Consider the following 19,077-nt stretch of genomic DNA (forward strand, 5'->3'; position numbering starts at 1 on the left):
CAGGCGTGGGCAGCCCTGCAAGCTGCCCCTCCGTGGGCCTCCCGCCTCCCTCTGCCTCCCGCTGCCCAGAGGCAGAGCAGGGCTGCCGCCTCCCCGCAAAGAGGTCCAGGCGAGAGCCAAAGAGTCCCGCAGAGAGGTGTTTAATAGCCGCCCCGAGCGGGAGGGCCGGGCCAGGCTGCCGCTCACTGGAAGGAGAAGCTGGTGCTGGGGAGGCCCCCGCACCACTGGCTGATGAACTTGAGGACGTCCTGGCAGGCAGGGCTGTGCGACATCTGCAAGGGAGGAGAAGGAGGAGGAGGAGGAGGAGGAGGAGGAGGGCCCCCCGTCAGCTCGGCCAGCGGCCCCCCGCTGTGGCTCCCGGAGGAGGCCCCCACCCCCCGCCCCCCCCCCTCACCTTGACAGCCATCAGGAACTTGTTCCAGCTCTCCTTGATGGCTTCTTTGCCGGGGCGCTTGAACTCCACCTTGTTCCTGAGCACAGGGTAGCCTGGCAGGGAGGGAGGGAGGGAGGGAGAGGAGGTCGGTGGGCTGACCACAGCCACCCCCCCGCCTCCTACGGGGCCTGGGGACCCCCGGCTGGCAGCCAGCACCTCCCACCCTGTCTGCACGGCAGGAGGCCCTCGGCCTCCCAGCAGGCTCTGGCTGGTGCCGGAGGGGGACCCGGCCTGCCCACGGCTTGATCTCCCCCCCCCCCGCGCCCCCCTCCGCTCTGGCTCAAGAGCGCCCCTCAAGGAGCCAGGCTGTGGCCCGAGTCCCGGATGCTGCTGCCTCGACGACAGCCCTGCGGAGGGGATGAGGGGGTGCATCTGCGTGGCCCACGGACCGGCCACCTTGGCCTGGGCCCAGCGGGGCAAGAAGCCTCCGGCAAGTGTGGGGCCTAGAGAGCCTTGACCTGCCGGGGGCAGCTGCACCGTGGCTGGGCTCTGCTTGAGAAGAGGCTCTCCCTCCTCCGGCCTGGCCTCTGCCAGGGGCCGCGCGAACGCCTTCTCCCTCCGGGGCGCATGCGAGGGAAGGGGAGGCCTCTTCCAAGATGGCGGCAGCTGCTGCCTGCCTGGTTTGCAGGTCCTGGGAGGAGGAGGAGGAGGAGGAGGGAAGAGGTTTCCCCGCGTGCTGCCCCCAGTCAATCAGAGGCACGCTGGACTCTGAGGAGTCAATGGGCTGACTCTGTGGGCCCTTCCTCTGAGAGAACTTGAATAAAGGTGGACCCGGAGGCTCTGCAGTGAGCTTCCAGGCTGAGCTTGCGAGGTCGCCCGGCTGTGGGCGTCTGCCTCCCCGCCATGCCTGGACCGATCTGGCCCAGTTGTAGGGACACACCTCAACCACAGAGTTTGTGATGATCTCATCCACCCCACTTCAAGACGGTGTACGCGCGAACAGGTGACGCTGACGTGGGTGGATTGGTGAAGATGGCAATGACCAATTAAGCTTCTAGTGAAAGGAAGTAGGCAGATCAATTTTTACCAGAACTTCTTGTTAATTTGTTCATGAATGGTCTAGAAATTAGGGTAAGCAGCAAGGTGGCCAGATTTGCAGATAACGCTACATTGTTTAGGTATAAATAGGTATAAACTTATACAGATCTGTGGTGTGGCTCCATCTGGAGTACTTTGTACAGATCTGGTCACCGTATCTCAGAAAAGGGACATTACAGAACTGGAGAAGGTGCCGAAGAGGGCCACCCAGAGGATCAGGGGCCTGGAGCACCTTCCCTGTGAGGCAAGACTACAACACCTGGGGCTGTTTAGTTTAGAGAAAAGACGACTGCGGGGAGACATGATGGAGGTCTATGAAATCATGCATGGAGTGGAGAGGAGGAGGAGGAGGAGGAGGAGGAGGAGGAGAAATCCCCCCCCCCCATTTCACAACACCAGAACCGGGGTCATTCCGTGGAAGGGACTGCCAGGAAATGTAGGACCGAGGAAAGGAAGTCCCGTTGCACACAGCGCATCATCCCTCTGTGTGGGATGTGGTGCTCGGCCGTAGCTTGGGCGACTTTAAAAGGGGCTCAGACACATTCACGGACAGGCCCATCTGTGGCTACGAGTCTCGCCGGCTACAGGCCGCCCCCGGCCTCAGGCACGATGCCTCTCGGTACCTGTTGCCGGGGAGCCAGAGTGGGAGAAGTGGCAGCCCCCTCCTTCCCTCCCTCCTCCTCCGGGGCCTGGCCCGGCAGCCGGGCTCTTCTGGTGGGCGCAGGAGACGCAGAGGAGTCCGAGGCCTCCAGCGCGGCCAGAGAGCCCGTGTGGCGGCAGGGCTCCCCCCGCCCCTGGCCCCCCCGGCCCGGCCCCTCCGCTCCCCTCACCTGTGATGAGGCAGGGCAGGGAACGCACCCCTGTGCTCACGGCCACCAGGGAGGCCTCATAGGTGTCGCGCTCATCCCGGGGAAGCACCTGCTCCAGCCGCTGGTCCATGGACACCGTGAGGACCCAGTCACGGATCTCCTCACGCTTCTCCTCCTGTCACAGGCAGGCAGGCAAGCAAGCACAGGGGGCTCAGCGGGGGGGCTGTGCCTCCGTCGGGCAGAGCCCCCCTTCCCCTGCCCACACATGGGCCCTGGCTGGGGGACCTCGGGACTCACCGAGACATGCTGCCGGGCAGGCAAGGGCACCTCAAAAGGGATGTCTGTGTTCTGGAAGTCGGAGTGGTCCAGGGCGTCCAGCGAGCCCTCCTCGATGGCCTGGCAGGGGGCAGAGAGAGCCACCGTGGGGGGAGAGTGCCGCCCCAGCCCCTCCCCTCCCTCCCCTCCCCAGCTCGAGGAAGAGCCCGCGGGGAGACTCACATCGGTCAGGTCCAGGAAGCGGTTCAGGAAGATGAAGGCCATGTTCTCCCAGCCGATACCCTGCAGGCAGGCAGACAGGGAGGCAGACTGGGAGGGAGGCCTCTCCGGCCAGGGCCGCTGACCCCGCCCCCTCCCACGGCTCCTCCCCCTGCCTCAGTGGGAGGGGCCTCTGTCCCAGCCCTGCTGCTAAGCAACCTGCTGGCTGGAGGGGTCACGGTCGGTGGGGGTCACCATGCAGAGGGACCCAAGAAGTGCTGCATGGGGGGGCATCAGTAGCCAGCCGAAAGGGGAGCCAAGGTGTGGCCCTCCATTTTGCACACGGGGGCTCCTGGAAGCTGGGCTGGGAAAGACCTCCGCGTGCTGCTGCTGCCAGCCAGAGCAGGGCATCCTCGGCTGGCCGGACCAAAGCTCCAGCCTGCCATAAAGCAATGGGGGCCCTGCCGTCTCCCAACCGCTGCTGCTGCTGCCAAGCGCGCCCTGGCCGGAAAGGAAGCGCCCCGCCCAGGTCAGAGATGAAGCTCTGTGTGTGCCGGAGGACTGTGGCGGGGGTCTCTGTGTGTGTCCTTAACCATTCCTCCCCACTAGTTATTCCCCATAACCTGCACCCCCCGCCCCATAGCACCAGCTGGGTGAGAACCTGGTGGAGAGTCCAAGCCGTGGGGAGGGTGCAGGGGTGGCTGTGGCGGGCTCCCTCGAGCTGGGGGGCCAACCCCTCCCCAGCCTGGGCCCCTTCCTAGCAGCGCCTGGGCTGAGCTGGGGCATCTCTGAGGCAGGGTCTGTCACCCCCCCCCCCGGGATGGCGGTGAGGCTGCTGCTGCTGCTGCTGCCGCCGCCACAAGACCCCTGGCCTTGGCTCTGGCTGCCCTAAGCGACTCTGGGCCCGTTGCCAACTGATCACCTTGGGCCAGGCGTTGGAGCATGTGGCAGCATCACAGGTGGGGGCAGCCCTGGATGAGGCCGATTATGAGGTGCCCAGCCTGGCTCTGGGACAGAAAGGGCTTCCATTTGCCTAGTGGAGGACCTTTGCCAGGGGACCCCTGCGTGGCTCCCGAGACCACCCACCACCCGGTCCGTCGGCGTGCTCGCTGGAGGCAGAGTGCAACCCTTTCCAGGCAGAAAAAGGGCCATGGCTGAAGCATTGGGGTTGCCACTGCCAGCCGCAGCCCGGCCTGGAGAGGGCAGGCCGGGCCTCGGCTGGCCCTTTGACGGGGGTCTGGGAATGGAAGCTGGTGCCGATACTGGGGGGAGCGTGAAGCCGATTCGGGGACAGCTACACGACTTGCCAGTTGATCCTCTGACACTTCTGCCCCACCCCTCCTCCAGGGAGCCCTGAGTGGTGTACAGGGTCATCTCTCTCTCCACAACCAGCCTCATGCTTGTGGCAGCAAGCATGTATTTCCCCCTTGGCTAAGCAGCGTCGGCCCTGCTTGCATACGGAAGGGAGACGAGCCCTGGGAGAGATTCCCCTCAGGGGATAATGGGGCCGCTCTGGGAAGAGCAGCAGAAGGTCCCAAGTCCCCTGCCTGGCAGCAGCATCTCCAAGAAAGACTCCTGCCCGCCACCTTGGAGAAGCCACTGCCAGTCTGGGAAGACAATCCTGAGCGAGATGGACCCAGGGCTGCTTCCGAGGTCCCTATAACTGGCCCAGAGGAAGCACCCTGTCGGCTCCAGGGCTGGACAGGGCCTGGCAGAAAGGGCTTGCCCTCCCTCCCCTTGAAAGCCCGGAGCAGTCTGCAGGGCCCGGGCTGCCTCAAACCCCCTCCGCTCCGGTCCGTCCCCAGGTCTGCTGGCTTGCTGGGACCCCCAGAGGATGCCCGGCAGCTGCAGGAAGGAGGCATCTCCTCAGCCCGCCTCCTCCGGGGCCTCCTTGCAGGGCCTCCTCCGGGGCCACTCCCGCCCTCCTGCCTATGAAGAAGCAGCGAGTGAGTGTGTCACATTCCGATGGGAAGGCCACTTGGAGAGACTCTGGCCTCAGAGGTGGGGCCCCACCACTTTCAACTGGGGACAGAACATGAGGAACAGAGGCTGGGAAAGCCACCCGGGGCAACGAAATCAAGAGCAGCCAGACAGAGGGGGGAGAACGCCTGGGGGGGCATCAGAGTGGGAGCAGAGGGGGGGGGAAGGCAGGGCCCTCTGGGGTCACCCATCTTTGGGGCCTTTGAAAACCCTCTACTACTTTATCTGTTGAGCTGCCTCGAGCTGAGGCGGAATCCACGTTCTTCAAGAGGACACGTGCAGCCTCCTGGAAGGGACCAGAAGCAAGAGAGGACGGGAGGCACCCATCTCGGAACTCGCCTCCGACCTTCGAGGCACAGAGGAAGCTGCCTGAGGCCAAGCTAGGCCCTGGGGTCCCTCTAGCCCAGGCCGGTCTACACGGCCTGGCAGGGGCGCTCAGGGGCCTTGCCCAGCCCAGCCCAGCCCAGAGATGCTGCCGCTGCCGCCAGGGACGGAAGGTGGGGTCTTCCATACGCTGCTGCTGCTGCTGCTTCCCCACCCAGATACGGCCCTAGCCCCAGAACAGCGCTCGTCCCTTGGGATGGGAGCCTGAGGAGGAGTAAGAGGCAGCCCCCGTTTCCTGCCAGCTCCCCAAGGTCTCTCCCAGCCCTGCTCCCCGAGACCCTCCTAACAGGAGGGCAACTCCTCTGCCCAGGAAGCCTCCATTCTGCTGCCTCTCACCTTGGCTGCTGTCCCAGCTTCATAGAAGGCCTTGTCTGCAGGGATGATCTCCGTGTGACGCAGCAAGGAGATGGAAAGCATGGCGGCCACCATGTCCTGGAAGCAAAGAGCCCATCAGCGGCAGACACCAGCAACTGGCCCCCTGGCTTCTGCCCCGCTCTGTGGCCAAAGCCCCCTCCCTCCCAGCCAATCCCGCGAGCCTTGCCCTGGGGAGAAAAAGACCCGGAAGCCCTGCCGAGTGAGGTCTAGCTTCCTAGGCTGCGCTTCCCTTTGCGGGGCGGGACAAGGCCAAGCATGGAGGGAGAAGGGGAGACTCGACTCGGGAGCCAGGCAGGCGCTCAGCTGTCGATCGTGCGCAAGGAGGTGATGCGGCCTTGTTTCCCGGCGTCTAAATGCTGCGTCCACAGACAGGAGTACCCTCCTTGCTCTGGGGGCATTCAGGGCCACTCAGCTGCCTTCTCCCCTCCCATGGGGCCCAGTGGGGCCCAGCTGTGGACGGGCGTCTTCTCAGGAGCCCCCCCCCCCGCCATCTTCCCCAGAGCAGACGGACCAAGACAAGGAAGCCCAGAGATGGGTAAAGGAATAACTATCCAAAGACCCCACCTGGCCAGATGTAAACACGCAGCGAGCGGGAGGAGGATCCTCTCCCAGGAAATGCCACTGACCTCCCCATGTGAGTCAGAAAGACAGTCCCAGCCCGGGAGGGGAGGAAATGGCCTCCTGCTTTCCTTCAGAACAGGAAGTGCTCAAGGCAAGTTTAACCCGCCCCAGGAAAGGCAGGGGAGCACTGGACATCCCTTGGGAAAGACCACAGCAAGATGGAAGGGCCGGCCTCCGGCTGGACGGAGAGTCTTGGCTGGAGAAGCCAGTCTGCTGGAAACCCCCCCCCCCGCCCCACACACACCCCCAGCGGCCCCCTCTGGGTGACCCTGGGAGCAGATGCCCATGTCTGCTGCATGACGGACCTCATCAAGGGAGGGGGCAATGAGAACAGTCCACCGAGGCAGCAGCGGCAGCAGCTCCCCTCCAGAAATGTGCCAGGGTTCCTGCAGAGGCACTTCGCTCTTCGGAGCCCTGGGTGCCAGGCTGGCGCCTTCCCCGAGGGGACTGCCAGGGCCGAGCCCCCACCGCCATGTGCTGCACACACCACGTGCCCCGCAAAGGAGACAGAACTGTCCTGACCTATGAAAAGCTCGCGCCCTTTCCAGCTCTTTTCCTGGGGGTGATCTGGAGTGGACAGAAGGCAGAGCAAGGTCGTCAGCAAGAGAGTTGACTTTTTCCGTAAGAGGAGAAGGGTTGGACTTCAGTCCCCCACTGGGGTTGGGGGGAAGACCAGGACCCAGAGCCAGAGGAAAGGGTCCCCAGCCTGGGAGACTCTTCTGCCTGTCCACCAGAAGGACCATCCCAAGGCAACCTCCTGAACGGACACCCGGTGCCGTCCGGGGGCTCCGATGGGCCACCTCTTGGAGGAAGTGGCAAACAGCAGAGTGGGAGGAAACGGCGCTGCCTCCCTCCATCTCCAGAGGACTCCTGCAGGCGGCACAGCCTGCCTCTTCGTGGGGCAAGGGCTCCGTCTCCTCAAGGCCCTCTTGCAGGTGTCTGTCCCCCCGCCACCAGACTGTCCCAGCCAGGAGCTCCGTCATCCTGTTGCACCAAGTCAGACATATGGAGCCTCGACACAAAGTCCACAACCTCGCTGGTGGACTTGTGTTTGGAAGCCAAGCGTTGATCAGCTGAGTCAGGTGGAACATACCTGTGTTCAGGTGCCAAGAGAGCCTAGCAATGAGAAATGGGCAGGACACCTACTTAGGGGCAGCCCCTCCAGCTAGTGAGTCCCTATCCATAAGACTTCTGCCTGTTGCCCTTTCATCCTGTGAAAGCTTCTCAGGAAGAGGTGGGCTGGCAATTCTTCTGTCAATGCATTTTTTCTGTCTGCTCCTGCCTGCTGATTTCTGGACACCAACTTCTTCAAGAGATGTTCCAGCACTGCACACTTCTAGCCTCAAAGGCAGGATGCCTCCAAGTACCAGTTGCAGGGGAGTAACAGCAGGAGAGAGGGCATGCCCTCAACTCCTGCCTGTGGCTTCCAGCGGCATCTGGTGGGCCACTGTGCGAAACAGGATGCTGGACTAGATGGGCTTCCTTGGGCCTGATCCAGCAGGGCTGTTCTTATGTTCTTACAGATCTGTAAAGTGGCACCCAAGAATGCCAAACAATCTGTTGGGACCGCACCTTGTGCAGAACTGATTCCCTGCTAGATGTTCTGCTCAACTAGTCCACCATGTGGAATTCTGTTCCATCCACTTCTGATGAGGCAAGTAGGAGAAGGTCCCCCTTGCCTATTAAGCAGGCCTTTGCCAAGGTGTTGGCTGTGCATGCCAGGAAATGCATCCTTCGACTCTCCCCTGGGGACACCAGGAGGGCCAGCGGCCTTGCCCTGATCTCCAGCCCAGGGATGCTCCTCCAAGCTTCTGCAATGATCCAGCAACCCTGAACTATGTGGTCCATCACCCAGCTAGGCCAACATCCACAGTGACTACCGCCTGAGATGGCACCTCCAAGTAACGCTCTTGTCAGCTGGTTATTGTCCAGCCACCAGGAGAGAGTGTGTCCTCCTGTTCCTCAGTGATCTGGAGTATCTTGGCTGACCACCTCCTCCAGGAAAGCTAACAAGAAGCACTGAAGCAGCCTCATGTGGAACTTAGATTATTTCCTCACTTCAAACCCAACACGCCCAGAAGCTGCATCAGGGACATGGAGTCTGCCTGTGTGGAAGATCTGCTTCCGAGCTCGGCTAGCTTGGTCCATCTCTCCTCCCACAGGAAGACGTGGAATTGCTCTGCACCTTGAGATATTTCTCAAGGTGATTCGGGAACGGAATCAGCCCCATGGAACTCTTAGCCACAGTTACCCAGAAGCCACATCCCCACAGGCAGTCCAGGGGGAGTCGGAAGACCTGAGGACTCCTGTCCCGAGAGGAGGATTGAGTGAGGATGTTGCCAAGAGATGGAAGGGAAGCACTCCCTGCAGCCTCAGGTGTGCAGCAGCAGCAAGGCACACAGCAGTGCTCTGCCTGAGAAATGTCCATAAGCAAGGTGCAAGCATTTCCTGCGTGACGGCTGTATTCAGATGCAAAGGCAGACTTTCACCGAGTCTACTGAGGGCAGCCAATCAAGCGAGGGCCGATGCTCTTACTTAGAGACACCACTGAGACTTCCAAGTTCTGGCCAAGGGCAGCCTTAACTACAGGGATGCTCCAGTGGGTCCACCATTGCCCTGAGATGCAGTGACTGCCATGGAGAAGGCTGTGAGCAGGTAAGTATCTCGAGACATTCCGTGACCGATTCTGGCAGGGAGCCGTGCTTGTTAACGAGACGGTGAACCACCTTGCTTCCATTCTCTGGTCAGAATTCCACTGGACAAGTCTCGAAATGGCCTTGTCGGTGCTTGATGTGGAGGGAAGACGGCTTGCATACAGGAAGGTAGGGAGGAGGGAAGTCCTTGTTCCCCGTTTTTTCATCAGTGGGATGGAAAGTCATGGAATCCCAGAGCTGGAAGGGCTCTTAGAGGTCATCTAGTCCAACTCATTCGCAATGCAGGAAATCCAGAGCCATCCAGAGGCGTCTCTAACAGGTGGATGTCCAGCTTCACCAAAAGGAGGAGAGACCACCCCACCACCCCAAAGCCAGGAAGTTTCGCTTAACATTCAGCCCATTTCTACCTTCCTGTAACTTAATCCCATGAGTTCTAGTCCTGCTTTCTGGGGCAGCAGAGAACAACTTTTTGCCCTGAAGGCTGCAGTTTCCTGCCCAGTCTCCTTTTCTCCAGGCTAAACATACCCCGTTCCTCAGAGCCTTGGGAAGAGATTACTGGTGAGGAACCCTCCCTTTGCAGAGAAGCCTCTGAAGCCTTGAGGGAAGGTGTGGATATTGCCCCCGTCCTGACTTTCCTTTGGGATTTGATCCTGGGGAGGTGCAGCTTTGGCCAGAGGGACAGGATCCCTGCTGGATGAGGCTCTGTGGCTTCTCCTGCAGTGTTGTGCCTAGAGGATCCACAGTGAAGAATTACTCTTGTGCTTACATTTTGTAGGGATGGGCATGAACTGCTTTGGAGGCCCTTTTACGGACCTCTGAACCGGTTCGAAGGTCTGGTGGTTCGGCCGGGTCGATGGTGGTGGTGGGTTACCTTTTATTTAAGGAACAGGGAGGGTGCTCTTACCCTGCTTCCTGCCCATGTTTCCCCTGCTGGCACTGTCTGCAAAATCGCTGGCGCTGGACGGCAGTGTACCTTCTTGCCACCCCGGGTCAATGGCAGACCACAAGTGGCTAGTGTGTGTGTGTGTGTGTGTGTGTACGTGCACTGGCCACTTCCGGGAGTCTGATGCTGACCGGGGTGGCAAGAGGGTGACACTGCCGCCTCACACCAGCGATTCTGAAGACAGCGCCGGCAGGGGAAACACGGCGGGGGGTGGAGTGGGGTAAGAGCACCCTCCCTGCTCCTCAAAGGTATCTCCCTCTCTCGCCTGCTGCCGAAGCGGCCATCTATGGCTCCATGCACATCCCTAACACTTTGCCCTCTCCTGGTGGAGCTTTCTGGGAGGGGGAGGGGAACTGCCTTTGGGTCTGGAGGGGCCAGGGAAGACCTCCGGGGAGAGGAAGAGCCTTCCCCTGCTCCCAGCCTGCTGTCCTCTACGTCCTCGGGGTCGGCATCTGCCTCCATCTGATGCAGGCTCCACATCAAAGGCCGTTCCCCGTGCGTGGAGGACAGGGGCGCTTCTCTGCCCCCAGGCTCTGCTTTGCAGGCCTAGAGGCAGGCTTCCTCTGGGTCCTCCTCTTAGTCCTCCGTGGCACAGCAGCAAAGCAGGGAAGTGGCGCGTTGGGAAGGCCTCCATCTTTGGGACAACGCACACTCCCCCTCCCCCCAGTAGCCCCGCCCAACAAGAGAAAGCAGATGCCACGTCTGAACTCCACTCCACTATGAAACATACGAAGAGCCAACAGAAAAATGGACCCAAACCCACCGGTTCTTACCAAGCCACCCTCCTGCCATTGCTGCTAGGCAAGGCTGGTCTAGGGAAGCCCGATGACCCCGCTCCGGGAGGAGCCGAGCAGCAGCTGGCCCTGCCTCTGGCCCAGAGGGCCCAAGGGATCCTGGGTGCACAGCAGAAGGTGGGGCCAGGGACCGTCTGGCCACTCCCACCTCTGGTCAGAGCCAATCACAACCACCCACAACATTCCAAGGCAGCCCATACCTTTGTCCCCTCCAGACTTTATTTATTTATTGATTGATTTGATTTGATTTATATACCACCCTTCCAAAATGGCTCAGGGCGGTTTCCAATTAAAACAAACCACTAAAATAGTAAAGAGCTAAAACAAATTAAAAAACAACATAATTTAAAAACATTTTAAAACAACAATTAGACAATTACAGTGATTAAAACCCCCAAAATTAGGTTTTGAATTTTAAAATAGACCAAATATTTAAAAACCCCAAAGTTTAGGAAGCTGAGAAAGCTTGGGTGAAAAGATGGGTTTTCAGGTGCTTTTTGAAAATTGCCAGAGATGGGGAGGATCGTATCTCAGCAGGGAGCACATTCCACAATCTTGGGGCAGCGACCGAGAAGGCCCGTCTCTGTGTAGCCACCAAACGGGTTGGCGGCAATTGGAGACGGACCTCCCCAGATGACCTCAATGGACGGTGGGGCTCATCATGAAGAAGACGCTCTCTTAGATACCCAGGGCCTAAGCCGTTTAGGGCTTTGTAAGTTATAACTAGCACTTTGTATTTTGTCCAGAAACCTATTGGCAGCCAGTGTAACTCCATCAGTAAAGGAGTAACATGGTCTCTCTGAGATGACCCAGAGACCAAACTGGCTGCCACGTTCTGAACCAACTGAAGTTTCTGGACTACGTACAAAGCCAGCCCCACATAGAGCGCATTACAAAAGTCCAGTCTGGAGGTTACCAACAGATGTACCACTGTTTTGAGGTCATTAATCTCGAGAAACAGGTGCAGCTGGCGTATCAGCCGGAGCTGATAGAAAGCACCCCTGGCCACCGCCTCAACCTGAGAAACCAGGGAGAGGTGTGAATCCAGAAGTACTCCCAGACTGTGAACCTGTTCCTTTTGGGGAAGTGTGACCCCATCTAGACCAGGCAGATCAAAATCATCTCTAGAGTTCTGACCCTGCACAATAAGTACCTCCGTCTTATCTGGATTCAGCTTCAGTTTATTCTCCCTCATCCAGCCCACTAATGCTTCCAGGAAGGCATTTAGGGAGGATATGCCAGCTGACATGGAGAAGTAGATCTGGGTGTCATCAGCGTACTGGTAACACCCAGCTCCAAATCCCCTGATGATCTCTCCCGGCGGTTTCATGAAGATGTTAAAAAGCATTGGAGAAATTGAGGGACACCATACTTAAGCTCAGATTTTGAAGAGCAACAGTCTCCAATCGACACCATCTGGAATCTATCCGAGAGGTAGGAGCGGAACCACTGTAAAACAGTACCTCCCACCCCCAACCCCCTCAGACATTCCAGAAGGATACTATGGTTGATAGTATCAAAAGCCGCCGAGAGATCCAAAAAGACCAACAGAGTCACACTTCCTCTGTCAATTCCCAATTGGAGATCATCCATCAGGCCGACCAAAGCAGTCTCCACCCCATAGCCCACCCGAAAACCAGTTTGAAATGGGTCTAGATAATTAATTTCCTCCAAGACCGCCTGGAGCTGAGAGGCCACCACCCTCTCAATTACCTTGCCAAACCATGGGAGGTTGGAGACAGGCCTATAGTTGCTCAACTCTGAGGGATCTAATGCAGGCTTCTTAAGAAGAGGTGTAATGATTGCCTCCTTAAGACAAGGAGGCATCCTGCCCTCCCTCAGAGAGGCATTTATGATTTCCACGAGGCCACCTACAACAGCCTCCCTGCTAGATAGAACAAGCCATGTTGGACAAGGGTCAAGAGAACAAGTGGTAGGCGTCACCGCTCCAAGCAGCTTATCCACATCCTCAGGAGTCACAAACTGAAACCGATCCAGTTAAATCACATAAGAGGAGTTGTTGGGCACCTCTAGCTCAGACATCAAATTAATTGTGGAGTCCATCTAGGTTGGCCCGAATCCGAGAGATTTTATCTGCAAAAAACTCTTTAAACACATCACAGCGGGTAACTGATGACTCAAAATTCTGGTTCGGGGGGGGGGGGGCAGATACTAATCCCCTCACAACTCGGAACAACTCCGCTGGACGTGAACCGCCCTGAGCCATTTTGGAAGGGCGGTATACAAATAAAATAAATAAATAAATACATAAACAAACTCGCAGAGGCAATACGGGCAGAAAAGAACTGCCTCTTTGCCGCACATATTGCCTGAGCATAGATCTTTAGATGTGCTCTATGTTGCAATCTGTCAGATTCGAGTCGAGTCTTTCTCCACTTGCGCTCCAGTCGCCTACCTTGCCGCTTCAGCCCCCGTAGATCTTCCGTATACCAAGGGGCCAAATCTGAAGCGGGTCAGAGAGGACGCTTGGGAGCAATCGTGTCTACTGTCCTGGTGAGCAAGTTGCTCCAATTCTCAACCAGGGCATCAACAGGATCACCAGCAAAGCCAACATTAAATCCCTCCAAGGCTTCTTGGAATCTTACTGGATCCAATAACCTCTTTAGGTGGACCATTCTAATAGGCCCCTCACCCCTGCGGAGGTGGGAAGTGGTTTGTAAGTCCAACCTTAACCAGATGGTGGTCTGTCCATGACAGTGGGGAAATCACAGGAGTCCTTACCCACGGAACACCACCCTGATCAGAGTAAAATACCAAATCAAGCATGTGACCTGCAATATGCGTCGGTCCAGAGACCGCTTGGGATAGGCCCATAGTTGTCATGGCTGCTATGAACTCCTGAGCTACCCCGGACAGATTGGTCCCAAAGTGAACATTGACGTCCCCCAGCACCAAGAGTCTGGGAGACTCCAACGCAAGTTCCGTGACCAAGTCCGTGAGCTCAGTAAGGGATTCCGCTGGGCAGCGGAGCGATCGGTACACCAACAGAAGTCCCAATCTATCCCTGGTAGACTTGAAGCTACCCTGGGAAAGTGGCCAGAAGCTTCAAAGAGGAGGCTGTGATCGGGCGCTCTGTTCAGAGACTGGCTGACTCCTGGACTCCCCAACCCCACTGTCCCTGCTGTTGGGGCAGAATCCAGGGTGCTGGTGAGGCCCTTGAAAGCCCTGAATGCGCTGGGATCCGGCTCCCTGAAGTAACACCTTTTCCTGTAAGAACCTGCCTGGGCCCTTCAGCTGGGTGTCTGCTTCGAGACCCACCTCTTTCAGATACACAAGTGGTGGGAATTGGGACTGGACATACACAGTGGCCCCTCACCTTTGGAACGCCCTCCGCCTGGAGGCCTGTAGTGACCAGGCTCCCGTCCCTCTAAAGAGTTAACTGGAAATAAACCCTTGTCTTGACTGACAGGCTGGTAACCTACAGAGATAGCCCAATCAGTTCACCAGGGTGGGTGGGACCTAGAGAGCTGTTGCTGTGAATTCTGGGGACAAGAAAGAAAGCTAGGCTGGAGGTGCTGAGGAGGCCATGGAGGTTGGCTGCAGGAGAATAACTCTGCAGATCCTTGAAAGACAGGAGGGCAGGAAACTTGAATTCTCATCAGGAGTTTGGTGAGTTCAAGGCAAGGAGCCAGGGTTTATGGCTTCGGGAAGTTTAGCATTGATTGATTGATTCATTAAGTGACGTCAAGTTGGTGTCGACTCTTAGCGACCACATAGTTAGATTCTCTCACTGGGCATTAGGGATTTTATATTGCTTTGCGTGTTTGTGCTCTGCATATTCTGGATACTGTTCTATTATAGTTTACCTGCAAAGTAACTGAAATAAGAAACACAAGCCTACGCTCAATACACTAAGGGCATTGCAAAAGCCTCTGTAAACCTTTAAAGGTGCATTAAGACAACCTATTTTTGTAATCCTACGACGTATTCTTAACTATCTAAAAGCTGAGAAAGCCCCAGACGGAAGCAGTCTGTAGTAAATGGAATAAAACTGTTGTTTTTTAAAGTTCTTTTCTTTATACAAGCCTCTCAGAGTTGGTTTTTAACGCAGGAAAAATGGGGGCAAAGGGAGGATTTCTCTGGTACAAACACATCCTCAAACATTCAGCAGCTATTACTTTTCTCACATGTAGGCTTGTATGTGGATGATTTTTGTACTTGTCCAAGAGCCAAATTAAGAGGGTTTCCCCCCCTGGGTTATCCCACCCCAAGCCCAGAGAGTTTCTGCAGACATAAAGGGTGGTGGCGGCAGCATTTTGAACCTACTGATAATACAGAATAGTTGCAGGAGAAGCCTAGCCAGGCAGCTCAGCAGGGATGATTCAGCAATTCTTTCCCTCACGTGAGCTTGCTCTGAGACAAAGGCTTTAATCTGCTACAAGGCCCATCACTCCCCTTTGGCTGCTGAATATTTCTGTTCCTTTAATAATAATTTAAATTACTATAGTTTAAGAAATTATGTTTCTTGCGTTCAGATTACTGTGCAGCTTTTTCTTTTCTTTTCTTAAAAGAAAAGCAGTACAGACAAATAAAAGCCACCTGTGTGGGGAAGCCCCACCCCACCCCACACCACCCAGGAGAGGGCTCTGGCCCCAGCCGAACTCTCACCAACTGCTTGAGGCTCTGGGCGGCAGCCCGCGTGGCATAGTAGTGGCACACCAACAACATCACTTCAAACTCCTCATGAGCAGGCGTGTTGGCTTCACTTGACTTCACCAGATTCTCACACTGTGGGGAAACAGGAGCACCTCAGCAAGGGGCCGAAGGATGCCTGGGGGGCCTCTGGCAACTGGGACACCTGCAGCCACTCAGTCCTGTGGGGAGATCTGGGCTGCCCCTTCCCCCAAGGGCTTGTCGCTGTCCTCCCTGGTCAGAGGAGAGGAAGTCAGGACCAGAGTTATTGCCAGCTGTGCCTGAGAGGAGGGCTTGGTGGCTGGGGCTAGGCATGGGTGGCAGCCTTCCCACAGAAAGGGCCTTCTGTGTGCTCCCAATGTGGCTGAGAAAACACTCCCTGCCCCCCATGTCTTCTGCACCTGAGCCCTGTCCTCTCTGGAAGAGAAGCTGTGGGAAACAAAAAACCGACCCGAAGTTGCCCAAGAGAGCTCCAAACCCCATGCCCACTGGCCCTGCTGACCAGGCAGGGCAGCCCTTCCCTGAAATGCTTCCTAGGAAGGCCCTGCCGACTGTTCTCTCCCTAGTGGTGAGGGCGTTCCCGGAGCCTCTGGAGAATAGAGAAAGGCAGGAGAGGGCAGTGGCTGCTGAGGAGGAGGAGGCCGCCCCCGTCCCTGGCATCTCGCCGCCAGTGAGTTGGGGAAGGTCAGGGCCCAGTGGCAGAGCACCAGCCATCAGGCAGGCAGAAGGCCCCAGGTCCACACCCGGGCAGGCAGCAGCTTAAGGGGCAGGGTTGGAAGGAACCTTTGCCCTCATTCTCTGGGAGTGGCTGCCAGTCAGGAGAGAGAAGGCTGGGCTTCACCCTCTTGGGACAGAGACAAAAGCCCAGGGAAACTGCTGTGCCATCAGAGCACCCTGGAGGAGGAGATCTCGTGCTGCAGAGACAGAACGCGCCGGGGTCATTTGGCAGGGCTGGGAGCACCGAGAAGGAAGACTCGGCCTCCCCAAATCCGGCAAAGAGTTTTTATCTGCATTTCAAACTCTTTTAATTATGTTTAGGTTTTAATTGTCGTCATGTATTTAGATTGTGAACCGCCCAGGGACTTGAGTTTGGTGTGCAATAAAAGTGTGTTAAATACATAAAAGTCGGCAGCTGGTCTCTGGGTGCAGCGGGAAGCACACCTTTCCAGGGTCAGCCGGACAACCTGCAGCAGGCCATTTAATCAGTTAACGAAATGGCACTTCTAGCGCCCTTCTCCCAGGCTGGGGCTCCCATCCAGACACTGACCAGGCCAAAGCCTGCTTAGCTTAGTGACTGCTAGGCCCCGAGAGCCAGCCAGCCAGCCAGTCACGAAAGGCCTCCTCCCACAGGACCGAGCTTCTCCAGGCCTCCTCTGGGCCAGCCCCTGCCAGTGCCGAGTCCGGCTCCCTCCGCGCTGGACCACTGGCAGTAGCACACGGCCTCCCTGGGAGAGCAGCGCACCCATGGTCCAGAGTCATGCCCCCTGGGGGCAAACTCGGAGCCTCCGAGGAGGGGTCCCATCCAGTACAAGCGTGGGCGCCCTGAGTCCCAGCCTGGCACTCACCAGGCTGAAGAGCACATCCCGCAGGTCAGCCCAGCTGCGGTAGGCTTCCGCACAGTTCATCTCAGCCACGTTCACCATCTCCACGAAGAGCCGCTTGTAAATGTTGAAGTTCTGAAAGGGACACGGACAGTTATGGCAGGAGCAAGGCAACCCCCCCCCCCTCTCCTGGCCAGAGCATCCCTCACCTGGGAGTTGGCAGGAGCGCCGTGCTGCACATAGAGGCTCAGGGCCTTGTCCCAGCTGCCCTCCCGGATGAGGTGGGTGGCGTAGAGTGCGACGTACTTGTGCAGGACCTTGTAATTCTACAGAGGAAAGCAGGAGGGGCTCGGAGGGAGGCAGAGTAGTGGGGGTTTGCGGTAGTGGGAGGAGGGACCCCTTGGCGGAGAGCAGACAGCTCAGCCCAACGAGACTCCCTCTTGGGTGGGCTGCACCCGCAGTTTCTCCCGCTGCCTAGTAAGCATCATGCCTAGCACCTGGCCCCAAACTAGCTTTCCCTGAGACATTGCCACAGACAGCCAGGGCTGCACAGGAGCTTTGCATGTGTTCAGAACTTGGTGGGTCAGGAAACTGGCATCCTGAGCAGATATTCACCCTAAAGACAGAATTGCAGGGACTGACCTTGACATCAAGGGCCAGTTTGCCATCAAGGGCCAGTTTTTGTATAGAAGCCAACCACAAAAGAGGTGGTGGTTCAACAAGAAATCAAAAGTATACAACAGACTGGGACCTCAGTCAAAAACTGTAATGAAGGAAAAAGCTTATGAAAAGAAAGGTAAAGGTAAAGTGTGCCGTCAAGTTGATTTTGACTCCCACAGAGCCCTGAGGATTTCTTTGACCATTGCCACCTCCTGCGCAGTACGAGATGATGAGGCCTTTCAGCATCTTCCTAGATCGCTGCTGCCCAATAGAGGTGTTTCCCATAGTCTGGGAAACATATCCGTGGGGATTTGAACCAGCAACCTCTGCCTTGCTAGTCAAGCATTTCCCTGCTGCGCCACTTAACGTGACTACTTATGAAAATAGATCTGCTTAAATGTTACTGGATTGCAGGGGGAGTTTGAAGAGGCGTTTAATTGCCCATTCCTCATTTTTCTGTTAGGTTCTGATGTATTATCAAGTGGAAGAATCCAGCTGTACAGATCTCCCATTTTGGAACTGTAGATCCATTTGGATCACTTCCATTTGAGCAATTCTAGAGGTCAGTCTGTGTGTTTCTCATGTGAGTAATTGCACATCTCTTCCTTACAAGAATTGTTTCATACGTTTGCTAAAGTATTGAAACCAACTATGATCTGGAAATCTTGCCGCATGCATGACTTGATTACTTGTTTGTGATTGTAGTCACAGGCAGCTTTAATACAGATCTATTTTCACGTGTTTGTTTTGACCAAGATCCTTGGCTGAGGTTCCAGTGTGCTGTTCCCCTCTGGTTTGGGGCTCAGGTCTTTGGTGGGCCTCTGCCTTCTCTGAGCCCTTGGCATGGCCGTCTGCCACCTTCCCTGCTGCCTTCATGCATCCTACTTGGCCTCGTTACTTGGAGAGGAACGCTGGGGGGAGGGTGCTGGGCTGAGAGTCCCCCTCTGGAACCCCTGAGGCAGACCCCGAGACTTGTGGCCTGCCCAGGCAGGCAAGAAGAAAAGGGGACCCTGTCACATACCTGCTTGGCAGCAGTCTCCAGGCACTTCTCCCACTGCTCTCTTTCCACATACATGTCGAGGGCAGCCATGACGTCCACGCCCACCAGCTGTCAAGGAGGGAAGAGCTCATCAGCAAAGCACGGAGGGGGTGGGGGGCGAAGAGGCATCAGCCCAAGTGCTGCCCGTTGCACACGCACACACCCTGCCCCACACTCCGCCAGGCCTCGGGACACCCTGTGCAATGGCATCCAGGCCTGCACTGGGACCCCTGCGCAGAACTGGAAGATTCAAGCCCCAAGGGGACCCTCCTGGAGGCTGGCGTTGCTTTGGCCTCCTCTCGCCTCCTTGCTTGCTTCAGCCCTTTCACCACCTGGCTGCTTTCGGAAGTGAAACGAGAGCGAGGCTGGTGTTCTGTTTCCGTGGCCTCTGGACTTCGGAGCAGCCAGCAGCCAGGGCTCGTGCACCTCCGCCTCCCCCCCGGACTTACCGAGTCCACTTTGCCCTGGTCCTTGAGATACTCCTTGTAGTGCTGGTCCACGTACTCCTCGTACCTGCCGCCGCCAGAGGGGGAGGGGGAGGAGGAGGAGGAGGAGGAGGAGGAGGAGAAGGATCTCTCACTAGCCGCCGGGCAGAGATGGGACCCTGCAGCAGCCCTCTCCAAGGTGCCCAGGGGAGCGTCCCTGATGCCTGGCACGCAAGAGGCCTCCGCTCGGCCCC

The 19,077-nt window shown here is 57.3% G+C and overlaps 1 protein-coding gene across 2 annotated transcripts in view; it reads right to left on the reverse strand.

Moving 5' to 3' along the window:
- Nucleotides 1-124: 124 nt before the first annotated feature.
- Nucleotides 125-19,077, reverse strand: part of IFT172 (intraflagellar transport 172) — a 52,226-nt gene continuing 33,273 nt past the window's right edge. For both annotated transcript variants that reach the window (XM_053251203.1, XM_053251202.1), the window contains 11 exons: nt 18,848-18,911; nt 18,381-18,467; nt 16,909-17,025; nt 16,724-16,834; nt 15,135-15,254; nt 5,455-5,550; nt 2,779-2,838; nt 2,578-2,676; nt 2,302-2,455; nt 395-486; nt 125-272 (listed from right to left, as the gene is read on the reverse strand). In XM_053251203.1, coding sequence (XP_053107178.1) covers nt 183-272; nt 395-486; nt 2,302-2,455; nt 2,578-2,676; nt 2,779-2,838; nt 5,455-5,550; nt 15,135-15,254; nt 16,724-16,834; nt 16,909-17,025; nt 18,381-18,467; nt 18,848-18,911 — 1,090 coding nt within the window. In that variant the 3' untranslated portion in view covers nt 125-182. The remainder of the gene's footprint in view (nt 273-394; nt 487-2,301; nt 2,456-2,577; nt 2,677-2,778; nt 2,839-5,454; nt 5,551-15,134; nt 15,255-16,723; nt 16,835-16,908; nt 17,026-18,380; nt 18,468-18,847; nt 18,912-19,077) is intronic.

Source organism: Hemicordylus capensis, chromosome 1, assembly GCF_027244095.1.
Source record: "Hemicordylus capensis ecotype Gifberg chromosome 1, rHemCap1.1.pri, whole genome shotgun sequence".
In the NCBI taxonomy this organism is placed as follows: Eukaryota; Metazoa; Chordata; class Lepidosauria; order Squamata; family Cordylidae; genus Hemicordylus; species Hemicordylus capensis.